This window comes from Pungitius pungitius, chromosome 8 (assembly GCF_949316345.1).
Source record: "Pungitius pungitius chromosome 8, fPunPun2.1, whole genome shotgun sequence".
Lineage (NCBI taxonomy): Eukaryota > Metazoa > Chordata > Actinopteri > Perciformes > Gasterosteidae > Pungitius > Pungitius pungitius.
In genome coordinates this window covers 14,004,877-14,018,006 of record NC_084907.1, presented here as the reverse complement: position 1 = coordinate 14,018,006, position 13,130 = coordinate 14,004,877, and the positions used below count along the sequence as shown (strand labels likewise).

Below are 13,130 nucleotides of genomic sequence, written 5' to 3'. Positions count from 1 at the left end.
AAAAAAAACCCAAAACGCCCACTCGGAGTGCATCATGGGAAATGTAGTCAAAGATGGGTTGCTGTGTCGTCCATGAGCTGCCTTGCATTTTCATCTGGTTTACACTGCCTGAAGTGCCAAACAAATCAGTGGTTTATTTGATTTCCCATTAGGTGAGAAGACTAAAGCGTTTCTGTTTTATTGTTTAATAGCATAGCATTAACCAGTGTGCCTGTGGATGTACTAATATTACAACTTACTGTTTTTAAACATAACAATGATGGAAAAAATATAAAGTAGATGAAATCGGAAATACCACGGTTTAAGAACATTCATGTACAAGTAAATGAATGAATATATAAAATGTATAGTTTATTATTAATGTAACAATACAAACATAATTTTAGTGTTGTAGCCGGTTGAGACATGTGTCCATATTAATGAACTGTATCTAATAGGTTCAACAATGCGTGTTTAATCATGAAGAATATGCTTTATCTGCAATGTCTGCAAACAAACGTCACGATGTGTAATAATTGTATCTCGACGTCTCACCGGCTAATAAACAGAGAACTTTAGTGACACCTTGTGGGCTGGCTCTCAGCACTCAATCGGCACATTTACCACACATGTTTTTACCCTTTATTATTTTTATTTTCATCATTCAGGAACGCTAAATTTGAAATTCAATTTATATAAAATACAAAGTCTCCAAAGTCTGATGGCCATGTCTGACAAATGATCAATGATGAACATTTTGTTACCTCATTATCTTTATTGCCACATTGTTTACAGTACAATAAGTGCCAGCATCATATTAAAATAGAGAAAATTGACCTGAAATGAAGGACACAGAAGTCTAAAAGCACTTTGAAGATGATTACATTTATATTTTTAATTGGACTAAAACTTTAATAGCGATCTATTTTGTATAAACTAGATATGCATATAAAGGGTATACATTTATATACATTATTTATAAATGCTGGCCAATGTAAATATTTAATATGTTACTATTCAATCATATACATTTTAATAAATCACACGGAGAAACTAACAACACTGAGATCTAAATAGAGGTCATAAGAGATCATCTTGTATCAGCCACTAACACAATGCATCCCCTCACTTTGTTGCCTCATGTTTATATTCTTTTAAATTTTGTCAGATTTTGTGCAGCAGTGTTGTACGTGTGAGCCAATGAAAAAGGACTCCACGTCAAACCGCAAACAGGAGTATGGGGATAAATATACACCACCAAACACCATGGTATGCCCCAGTGGCTGATTCACATGGTTCCCTCTGCTTGCAGTTACATATAGACATCCAAATATCTGGATATGATGGAAAAAATAAGATCAAAAGACATTTTTTGTTTAACCAGTACTGACTTAACCTAATAGCACTCACTGTCATCTGGTGAAACAGAGTTGATCATAAAAAAATATATAGAAATATGTGGCAGTATACCAGCTCACCAACAAATCAGTGTTACAAAGTTATATTCTGCCAACAAGCAGCAGGGGAGTCAGAAACAACCCAAACTTTACCACTGATGATATGACACTGGCTAATTTAAGAAGAGGAACCCACACAAAATCAATCATTGACAAGATTTGTATTGCATCACTGAAACACAACCAAATAAACATTAAACATGAAGTTCAATACAACAGTTAATCTTTCAATGGTAGGAAACGACCACTAGAAGTATACTTCTGATTAGAGTACAGGTCCGGGTTTATTAATACTAATGCTTTATAGGTACGATGGTTCAAATACAGTGGAGCCATGTTTTATTCTTTACTCACAACACGGACACCAGTACATCCAACTGATTAATTATTTTAGCTACAGAAAGGACTGGAGGAGGAAACGAATGGTAGCAGGGGCTCACAAGAAAACTAGCTTTAACCTTATTTCAAGTAATGTTTGAGAAGACATCCATATTATACCATCGATGCATTGCTAAATTGCTCATAATCTACATTAGATTGATTACATCACCAAAGTTTTAGTTATACAAAAGGGAAAATCCCTCAAACCACATTCGAAGACAAATCATTTTTCTTTAAACTTACTAATGGCAACAAGAAGTTGTGCTTATCTGGGGGAAAGTGCTATTGCTAACCACAAGCATTTTAACATTGTTAATTGTTAAAAAGGATGAAGCCTGTGCTGGATACAGAAATAGTTACAGACACCCAACTGTTACTAACCACTTCTTGTGATCCTGTTGTTTTCTTGGTTTGGTTATTTCGGATTACTTCATGTAAATGTGGAGAAACAACACATCTTTCAGGAAAACAAGTTGTGCAGCAAAGAACAATGAGCAGCAGCCTTTTTTTCCTTTAGATTTAATTCATCAATTTGATCTGTACAATCCTACTGATGAGGTCCTGTAATATTTCTTTCTTTCATTTACACAGTAATACTAAAAGAAACAAAGGCATTTTTTACGTGGGGATCTGGAGTTATTTAATAACCTTCCTAACCTGAAAATACAAGCTGATCAAGTCCTCAGTCGATTCTGCATCTTCTGAGATTCTACTTGTGATTTATAATAAAAAATACACATCTTCATCATATTATGTAGGGAATGTTTTGATAAATGTGCTCAATAAATGTGCTCACAACAATTCACCATGATGATTATGGTGATGGTGATTTAGCACCCCCCTCAGTCAAAAACTCCAAACCTTAAAATATTCAAGTTAGAGGAGTACGAGGGTGCACACTCTAAAAAACATTTTGCAGTCTTTTTGCTAGGCTAAGCTAACCAACCGTTGGCTGTAACTTCAAACTCACTGTATACAGCATGCTGAGTGGTATAAATCAAGCGTATTTCGCAAAAATCTTTCTTTCTGTGCAATAGCTTTTACTATTACTTCCACCTGCAGTTGTACAGATTGATACATATGTAGTTATTCAAATAACTTAATATTAATAATAGATATAAAAATCATAAATTAATAATTGTCTATCATTGAGTAGATTTGTGTCAAGATTTAAAATGGAGTCGCAGATTTCAGGGAGAAGAGATGAGTTTTTTCTTATTAATCTAGTTTATACTTCCTTCTGACAAAGCACGGCCTCCTAATATCAGCGTTAATATTCATGCACCTTTGTAAGTACAACTGTTAACTTTGCAGTCGGTAGACAGGCCTGGATCTGCAGCCACTGTTCGGCAGGATGGACAGAACAGTGAAGCTCGTCATTAGAGGGAGCGCTTTCGTGGAGAAATTGACTCCTTCTCTGTGATCAATATTCTCTAATGGACAAGGTAGGGCATCGTCAAACATCATCCAAAGTAAAAACTTTAGCATCACAATACAGATCAAAATCAACAATAAAAAACCTGATACAATGGATGGTGGTGCCTAGTGACCGCTGCTGGCTTTGCTGCTCCCCGATGTCCAATCAATGATGATAAAGCTGAGGCTCATGATCATAAACAGGACGCCTATCGCAGCAAAACAGACGGCCTAGAAGAGAGGAAGATTGAGTTAAAGAGAGTTACAAAAGAACAGGTGATAGAGAGATTATTGTTTGTAGACTGGATGCCTCTTTCTCAGACAGCGTCACAATATTCACAGTAATTCCAAAAATATTCACTATGGTTTTAGCCAGAGATGTTTGTCAGTGTTACCTCAAACAGGATATGTTTTTTGTACCCATTAGAAAATAGTTAAAATATAGTAAATGCTTGAATTGATTTAGATTTGATCAAATCTTATGAAGTTCTTTTAGGTGGATAAAATATGTTTTGATGTTGCATGCGTCCACATTGCTTTGCTTTCCTGTTGAATGCTTTTCCAAACTGAGCTGAGTGAGATGACAATCATCTATTGTAAATAGTACACTGATAACTCAAAAAGTACCTCAAATATACCGTCTTCGTAACACAAAAGTGATCCCTTTTTAAAGAATTGCGACCAACTCAAGAAATTGTAAATGAAAAAACAATGCAACAATATACCATAAGATTTTTTAAAAAAAGTTATATATCTCAATTTTTTTAAGACACCCAAAATATCATTACCAATATTATGACGCAACCATATGTATATAAAGCAACCCGTTAATTATTCTACATCTGTCTATATTATCTCACTGTCTGCAAATGTCTTCATTCTCATGCTCATGTTATTCTTATGAGATGCTCACCATGACTTTGGGGAATGAGGTCATTGGCTCCTCTTCTTTGGGAACAATACGAATGTAGAAGACAGCAGGGAAAATGAAGATGAGACATGGGGCAGATGTGGCACCTGGAAAGCAGACAAAATACTGAAAATTATTCATGAAATCAATTTGGTGTGAATTGTCAATCCTTTCACTTGTAATAAAGTTTGGGGTCGACAGCCTTGTAGCTATTTTATGAAATTTACAAGAAAAGGGAGGGGAATATGCATAATAACACACTTGCATGTATAAAATAAATAGGAAAACACATGCATAGGCTTTAAAGAGATCATGGAAACTCTACTCAGGATTTGGCAGGACCCACGTCCCAGTGAGTGCATGCCCAACCTACCGATGACCCCAAAGATGCCCAGGATGTTGGGAGCAAAGATGACGAGCATGTTGATGAAAGTGAGCAGAACGAAGGCAATGGCGATGTGACGGGGCCAGTTGAAGGTCTTGTTGGGAAATATCATCTGCTGGAGCGCTCTTCGCACCTGAGTAAAACCAAAAAATCAAAGGGCATTTGTAAATGTCACTGCAGCAAGAAAATAGCCGCTTGATGACATTATGGAACTGAGTGTGTGTTGACTTTAGGTATTGAAATTGTACTTACAGGAAAGAGCACAATGGGTACGGTGAGTGTGACAGCAATGAGTACAGCCACACGCACACACAAAATCAAAGTATCATACGGGTCAATGCGACTGTATGTGTGAAGCAGCTCTGCCTCCACTTCCCCTGAAAGAAAAAAATTAACATTTAAATGGAGTAGTTTTAAGAACACTCGTCATTTCCTTGTACTTAAAATAATAGAAATATATATACTTACTATACAAGTCAAATAGTAATATTAACTGGTATGTATTAAATCAACACCAATGAGTATAATTCAATGATTATTAATTTATAACACATGTATGCAACATTCTACTGTATTTAATAAAAGCTTCAAAAATAATAATGTATTTGCAGTCCAGTGGAATATGTTGGAAGTATATATGGTTGATATAAGGTCTACAATATGGCCACTAGAGGGAGAAGAGGCCTCATAATTGCTTTCACAGTCTTCAACATGGTGATTTAGACTTGTGCTGACAACGTGTAACAATAAATTAGAACAATTAACGGAAAAAGAAAAAATTAGACAGATATACATGCTGTTCTGCAATGGGAAGAGGACCAGGCCTCACCATAGAAAGTTAAGTATCCAAAAAGAGCAGCCAAGAAGTACATGCAGTACATGACTGCAATGGAGATGTTGGCCACATGCTGCATCTTTTTCTTGGTGGGACTGAAATCAGAAGATATTGCAATGTGATGTCACACACATACACACACACACACACACACACACACACACACACACATACATACATACATACAAACTAATTTGCACACACAACATCACAGCATCCACTCTCATATAAAGAGGATGTAGCACAGTTGAAAAAAAACTTGAGTTGTGGTGCCTCCTAAGCTGTAGGTAACTGCAACAGGCCGGACGATACATTTTAACTAACAACATACTACATCATTCAAGCAGTGCCAAAGCATAAAGTGAAAGCAGTGCATGTGACTAGGTTGTGATCAGCCGAGTGCAAATCAGATATTTCCTCGTTTTATGCGGATACGGATTTCAGGCCGAAAAGTGAGCAAGCTTTTCCATCGTACAAACATACTTGCGGAGCTCTGTGTAGATGGGCAGGACCTCTGGGTGACACACAAAGGCAAACGCCAGGATGGGGATGGTGTAGGCTGTCTGAAAATGAACCCCAACAGGTCACCATAGATACAACAGCGGCATCCCAGACGTCTCACCACCGACTTCACTGCCCATTAGTGTGTCAGACATCACTGAGAGCTAAATGCTTCCCCGCCATTAACTGTGTCCGGGCAAACTTTAGCATTGTCTTTCAGGCCTGGGTTAAGAAAGTCTCGTACATCTTGAAGGAATAATAAAGGCTCAAGATGAAGAATTGGTTCAATGCAATTTATTAAGTGTTGTAAAGTGATGCCAGTTGAACATTCAGCCATGTGTTGAGTGTAAAAAGTGGGTACTAACAGAAGAGTCAAGTGTTTCCCATTAAATCCATGACCTATGTCTCTGGCCCACAAAGAGCCAACTTGATGATCTCACTGAAAGCAACAGAATGTCAAAGCAACGTGTGTTCCCCCCCGCAGTCAGGTGCATACAGCTCGGGGTCCCTTTCCATCTTTGATGCTTCCATTAATCACAGAAATATTGTCTATCATTAACAGCTGGATAAAAGCCCTGAGTGACACTGAGTGCTTTAAACCAAGTGCAGTTTCCATGCTTGGATTGTGACCTCCAACATGCTCAAGATGACTATCACATAGGTGCTCAGGTCTAGTGGTCAGGGAACATGACAGTGGATGTTTGAGACTCAGTAGCATTCACAAAAACACCTACTTGGGAGTTGAGGTTGGCCATTTTGGGAATGCAGGCAGGATCCGGCTCCCCACCAGGATCCATGGCGCTCACATTCAGCACGCTAGCAGTGCTATTGAATGAAAAGTCTGTGAACGGGCACGGGGTGTTGAACTTCTTGTAGATGACCTGTGCAGTGCAGAGAAGAGGCGTTAAGCCGTAAACTGGTCTGTGGGACACAGTTAGCATAAGGACTGGCTGAAAATATGGTACTGAGACGGAGCCAGAGGGCAATGCAGTGATTACTGATAACACAGCCAAAACTAGGTCAGAGAAAGACAAGAGACACACATAGCCAGGAACCACAGCATGCAGACATTTGTCCTTTGCAATGAGTCAAGAGATGATGGACTGATCCCAGTGCATGTGAATGTGTTGCCTTGATGTTCCTGCCAACAGACAAGAAACAAGAGGCAACACAATCACATGTAGGAATGGAGGACGTACCGAAACGAGGAAGAAAACCATGCAGCTCAGGGAGAAACCACTGGTGTATCCCAGGTATCCTAAAACACAAACGCATGGGGTTAGGGTTGGAAAATATACAAATTATGCTTGTTTCTAATTCGCTAGTGAAATCATTTTTTTCCTTTTGAATAGTATCTTCTGTTACTCTGTACTCACTAACAGTGCTAACTTCGTAAAGAGATCTCAGTTAAACGAAGGTGTTCCGATTATTCCCCTGAAAGTTGATCATTGGAGCATGAGCAAAAAAAGTTACGGATTATTAAAATTTGGATGAAAATCTTTACCATTTTGTTCTCCATCCATCTATGGAGCCAACTGAGCAAGCTAATTCACATGATGAAGGACGGAAAATATGTCACGGTTTGGGCCCTCTGCTTGTCTTATTTTGTAGCTTTCTTGTGTCTCGTGTCTCTGGGTGAGCTTCACTTCCTGTCCTGTGATTGCCTGATTGCTTCCACCTGTGTCCAATCACCTGCACCTCCCTTGTGTATTTAAGCCCTGTGTGCCAGTTGTCCTTTGTCGCGTCATTGTCTTGTCAACCGTCCGTTGGAGCACGCCTCTGTCCCTGTTTCTGTGTGTTTAATAAAGAACACTTCTGTTGAGAATCCTGCGCCTGAGTCCTGCCTGCTTCTGCCCGCACCTCCAGCACCGATCCGTGACAGAATGACGCGACCAAAAGAGGACTCAGCAGGATACAATTTTGCAAATCCTTTTTGGGGAACCCGTCTGGCCTTTGGTGGGCCACGCAGCGTGCAGCTGGCTGCCCGGCGTAATGCCAACCACGACTCGCCAGCAGGCTCCGGGCGGTGTTCCAGTCACCGCCCTCGCCCCTCTCCAGACCCAGGTTGGGCCTCGCCGATGGAGGCCAGCGTCCAGCCCCCAGTCCTCAGCGCACGCTGGGAACAGGTGCTGGAGCTGGCCGCCCGCCTCCAGGCCAGGTACGACCCCCACGCCCTGGACCTCCGCATTCGGCGGCAGCGACGGCGGCAGCGACGCCCGGCTCCGCCCGAACCGGCCCCAAGACCCACGCCCCCAGCTCCAAGACCCACGCCCCCAGCTCCAAGACCCACGCCCCCAGCTCCAAGACCCACTCCCCCAGCTCCAAGACCCACGCCCCCAGCTCCAAGACCCACGCCCCCAGCTCCAAGACCCACGCCCCCAGCTCCAAGACCCACGCCCGTTCCGGCCCCCAGAGTCCAGTCTCCGCCCGTTCCGGCCCCCAGAGTCCAGTCTCCGCCCGTTCCGGCCCCCAGAGTCCAGTCTCCGCCCGTTCCGGCCCCCAGAGTCCAGTCTCCGCCCGTTCCGGCCCCCAGAGTCCAGTCTCCGCCCGTTCCGGCCCCCAGAGTCCAGTCTCCGCCCGTTCCGGCCCCCAGAGTCCAGTCTCCGCCCGTTCCGGCCCCCAGAGTCCAGTCTCCGCCCGTTCCGGCCCCCAGAGTCCAGTCTCCGCCCGTTCCGGCCCCCAGAGTCCAGTCTCCGCCCGTTCCGGCCCCCAGAGTCCAGTCTCCGCCCGTTCCGGCCCCCAGAGTCCAGTCTCCGCCCGTTCCGGCCCCCAGAGTCCAGTCTCCTGGCCCGTCCCCACGGCCCCTGATCGTGCCCCCTCCCTCCCATCCCTTGGTCCTCTCCCCCCCACCCCTGGGGGCCGTCTGGGATCCGGCCCTTGAGGGGGGGGTGGGGTCAGGGGTTGGGCCGCCGCAGCCGCACTGCTCGGCGCCCCCCGCCACGACGACGCCGGAGCCGCACTGCTCGGCGCCCCCCGCCACGACGACGCCGCAGCCGCACAGCTCGGCGCCCCCCGCCACGACGACGCCGGAGCCGCCCAGCTCGGCGCCCCCCGCCACGACGACGCCGGAGCCGCACAGCTCGGCGCCCCCCGCCACGACGACGCCGCAGCCGCACTGCTCGGCGCCCCCCGCCACGACGACGCCGCAGCCGCACTGCTCGGCGCCCCCCGCCACGACGACGCCGGAGCCGCACTGCTCGGCGCCCCCCGCCGCGACGACGCCGGAGCCGCACTGCTCGGCGCCCCCCTCCGCGACGACGCACGGCCGCCGACCCGGCAGACCCCCCGAGACCCTGAGGCCCGGCCGCCGACCCGGCAGACCCCCCGAGACCCTGAGGCCCGGCCGCCGCCCCGCCAGACCCCCCGAGACCCTGAGGCCCGGCCGGCCCCCCGAAGGACCCGACACAGGGCCGCCATCACCCGGAGTTCCCCGCGCGGTCCAGGATCGTCGGGTCCCCACCCTCCCTCCCCTTGTCTGATTTTCTCCGGTTCTGCTCCCCTTTAGGACCGTCTGGAATTCGGTCCTTGAGGGGGGGGTTCTGTCACGGTTTGGGCCCTCTGCTTGTCTTATTTTGTAGCTTTCTTGTGTCTCGTGTCTCTGGGTGAGCTTCACTTCCTGTCCTGTGATTGCCTGATTGCTTCCACCTGTGTCCAATCACCTGCACCTCCCTTGTGTATTTAAGCCCTGTGTGCCAGTTGTCCTTTGTCGCGTCATTGTCTTGTCAACCGTCCGTTGGAGCACGCCTCTGTCCCTGTTTCTGTGTGTTTAATAAAGAACACTTCTGTTGAGAATCCTGCGCCTGAGTCCTGCCCGCACCTCCAGCACCGATCCGTGACAAAATAACTCTTGAGTTTGTCTACGAGCGCTTTTTATGACTTTTAGGGCACACTGATTTAAATAGGTTCTATTCACATGTTATACTTGGATGTTTCCTTAACAAAAACAATGTTGGTTCATTAAATTACAAACATCTCTTCCCAAGTCTTTTAGAGCCGTGTGGCTTATCATGTGACCCTGGAATTGTAATCCCACTGTTTAGCCAAGCACATGAGAGAAGTTTGCCTTTGCACGTTCACATGCAGCAACATATACTAACAAACATCCACTAGAAGCATGCGCTGCCGGGCGCGGCTTTTTCAACGCAGACGGAGGAGAACAACATTACACAACTATATGCTGTATTTAGTTGTGTGTTGCTCCTTTAATATGCTGGGAGTCAGAGCTCATTGCTGGATTCTAACCGACTGGCTCTGTTGTCTTTGAAGTCTCGGCAAGGCACAGACCTCTTAAAGGAGGTCAGCCAATACGCCTCCATTTCTCACTTCCAAACCGGCTCTCCCTGCTTTTTTGTTCCTCTTTCCATCTGTGATGGTTCATGTATTTTCTTGTCTCAAGCGCTGAAATGCACATGGACCCACATGACTTTTGACCAAACTTGCAAAAACACATCTTGCTTTTAAGTGTTAACGGAATAATAAAGGCTTGTCATTTTAAAAGTCTTACAGTGTAATAGCAGTTACCCACGCGATTACACAATTCATTTGGGTGTGACTTAAAGATACAGGCCATAAGCAAGTTCTGCATGGAATCCGGAATAAAAACAAAAACATCCAGAATCTGAAACCATTGCGGTAGGTTTAATGAGGGGCCTTGGAAGAGATAAAGGCATGAAGGTAGTTAAGGAAAAAGATATTCAAGAACAAGGCCAGGGTTCAATCCTTGAGGCTGACAAGCGGCCCCTTGGATGAAGTGTCCTTGAGAAAGTCCCCACACAAAACTCTATGCACTCTACTGCTTCTAGCCAAATGTTGGGATAAAGTATGTTTTTATAAAACAATTTTCAAGGATTCATTCCAAAATGCTAATAACTGAGAACTAGGTATTTTTTATACGGAGTCAGTTGGCAGACTCAGTGACGTCACTTTTGATCTTGCTGAAATATTATTGCTGGATGTTAATCAGTAGGATTTACACATAATCCTGTAGTTGTTGTTGCTGCTGCTGTTTCATTATGTACCATGTGCTATACTTACCCAGCTGTTTCATAAGAGCCAGAGGTAGTATTACTGCAATAGATACAATGATGACGAGGTAGTTCCCGTTCATGTACCATTCACTGCAGAGAGGAAAAGAATAAAAATACATTGATCATGATGGGAAAAGCAGTCATGAAATCAAATATCCAGAGTGGAAAAAATAAACCTCTTTATTATCTATAGCTGGGTCACGGAGGTCATATCCTCTGTGTTGTTCACAGGAATATTTTTAGGAGAGGTTTCTACAACACGCAAATGAAATATTACTCAAATTATATTTATACAAAATAATTTTTAATTGACCGCAAAAATAATAAAACAGGGCTGGAAGTTTTGAAAAGATCATATAGACAATCATCTTGAGATACAATTTAGAGATGATATAATGAAGGATAAAGAATGGGAACGTTTTTATAATTGGATTTGTTTACTCCTACTACTTGGCACAGATTGCCTACATTGTCATGGTGTCCACTAACTGTCCCACAGCGGGAAGGAAAACCTAAAATCCAAAGTGTAAACACGTATAAAGGTTATGCAAACACAGTCTAGCTACACTCCACTGCCAAACCTAAAAAACACCATCATGACTGAGTGGAGGACAGGATATGTTTGGCGAACCATATGGTAGACCTGAGACAACCCGCCACACGGCGCTGCTCCACGCACAGCCAGGTCCAGGAAAAACACCCTCTGTGAGCTATTTTTAGGTTGACACAGTAGGGGTGATTCATTTTGTGACTTCTATTAGGTGCGAGGCTCTGCAGGGACCTTTTTGGCAACACGGACGCACACACATAAACATACAGGGACGCACACACATACACGGACACACACACACACACACACACACACACACTCATTTATCCTGTTGTCATCCTGCCCTATGGCCATCTGGACCAGGGTCTGATACTTTAAATACTCTAATGCACACTTGACAGATACTAATACGCACCAGTCAAAAGTTTGGACACACTTTCTCATTGAATTAAATATGTCCGAACATTTGACTGGTACTGTTCCGATTAACATACAGTAGTATAATTAACAATCAGAATCAGTAACAAAAGATTGAAAGGCAAATATATACATAATAAAGGCAAATACATATAACACTCTTCACCTTGAAATACCAGTGGCTCCGTGCTAAGTGGACTGTTTGAACAAGCCTTGGGTGTTGATTGATTGAGCATGTCACAACAGCTACCTTTGAGAGAATCATGTTTACTTTTGGTTTCACTACTAAGAGCACCACAAACTACCACAGATTGAATTAACAGTGTCATAGGCTTTAGTTCAGCAGTCAAAGACCTTCTTCTTCTTGTGATGTTCTGAATTAGTTTTTCAGTTGAATTGTGTGTCTTTATGCATGTGGACATTCTTGTATTTGATGCTTTAAGAAGACATTGTGCTTTATTTTACAGGAATAGGAATAGAATGAAAACACAGTGAAAATAAAAAATTAGCTAATAGAAATTCAAGAAAACAGTTTTGTAAAACTAGATTGCTTTTTGAAACTTTAAATAAACCCTGTATAACTACCTGGAGATTCATTTTGGAATAAAATCCCCAAATCCTCATGCCGGGAATCAGTCAGATATATAATTACAGTGCATTATATTTTCCGAAGTAGTATTTGTTGCACAGCTATCGTATTCTCTTGCATAGGATAGTGACGTGTCCCTGTTATTTTGTCCACCCCATTTGCAGTTTAGCAATATAAAAACAATCCCACTGAAGGGATGAAATGCCAGTGGTACAATTTAGTCTGCCATTTCCAATAAACATTGAACGCTGACAATGGCCCAGATCCTTGCTACACAGAGACTGCAGAGCTGACAGCAGAGAACTCTGCTGACATGCTGTCACAGAGCATCATCGCTATGGTGACGACATGTACTGGGACACTTCGGTCTGAAAAGTCTACAAACGTAACGGCAGAGGTGGTTTCCACTCTCCCTCGTGTAGATCATGTAGTTAAGGCACTTCTGTAATAAACTCCCATCTCTCCCCCTTCCTCCTTGAATACTTCTCTCAAACGCTGGAAAGTGAGTGAGGAGAGGCTCTAACTGGGGCAAGGGTTGAACGTTTAACACCACTCCAAATCCCCTCCGAAGTGAGCAAGTGTTGTTTGTCTCTGAGGCCACCTGCACTGGCCAGCGATATCCCATGGTTTACGTTTTCCAGCCGTGGAGTCTAACTGGGTTTTGTTGTGAGCGTTACCGAGCG

At 43.8% G+C, this 13,130-nt stretch overlaps 1 protein-coding gene across 6 annotated transcripts in view; it reads right to left on the bottom strand.

Moving 5' to 3' along the window:
- Positions 1-1,578: 1,578 nt before the first annotated feature.
- Positions 1,579-13,130, bottom strand: part of LOC119229943 (sodium-coupled neutral amino acid transporter 3-like) — a 33,658-nt gene continuing 22,106 nt past the window's right edge. For all 6 annotated transcript variants that reach the window (XM_037490816.2, XM_037490817.2, XM_037490815.2 and 3 more), the window contains 9 exons: positions 10,899-10,981; positions 7,064-7,122; positions 6,599-6,745; positions 5,847-5,926; positions 5,358-5,458; positions 4,781-4,905; positions 4,517-4,661; positions 4,147-4,250; positions 1,579-3,464 (listed from right to left, as the gene is read on the bottom strand). In XM_037490816.2, coding sequence (XP_037346713.1) covers positions 3,360-3,464; positions 4,147-4,250; positions 4,517-4,661; positions 4,781-4,905; positions 5,358-5,458; positions 5,847-5,926; positions 6,599-6,745; positions 7,064-7,122; positions 10,899-10,981 — 949 coding nt within the window. In that variant the 3' untranslated portion in view covers positions 1,579-3,359. The remainder of the gene's footprint in view (positions 3,465-4,146; positions 4,251-4,516; positions 4,662-4,780; positions 4,906-5,357; positions 5,459-5,846; positions 5,927-6,598; positions 6,746-7,063; positions 7,123-10,898; positions 10,982-13,130) is intronic.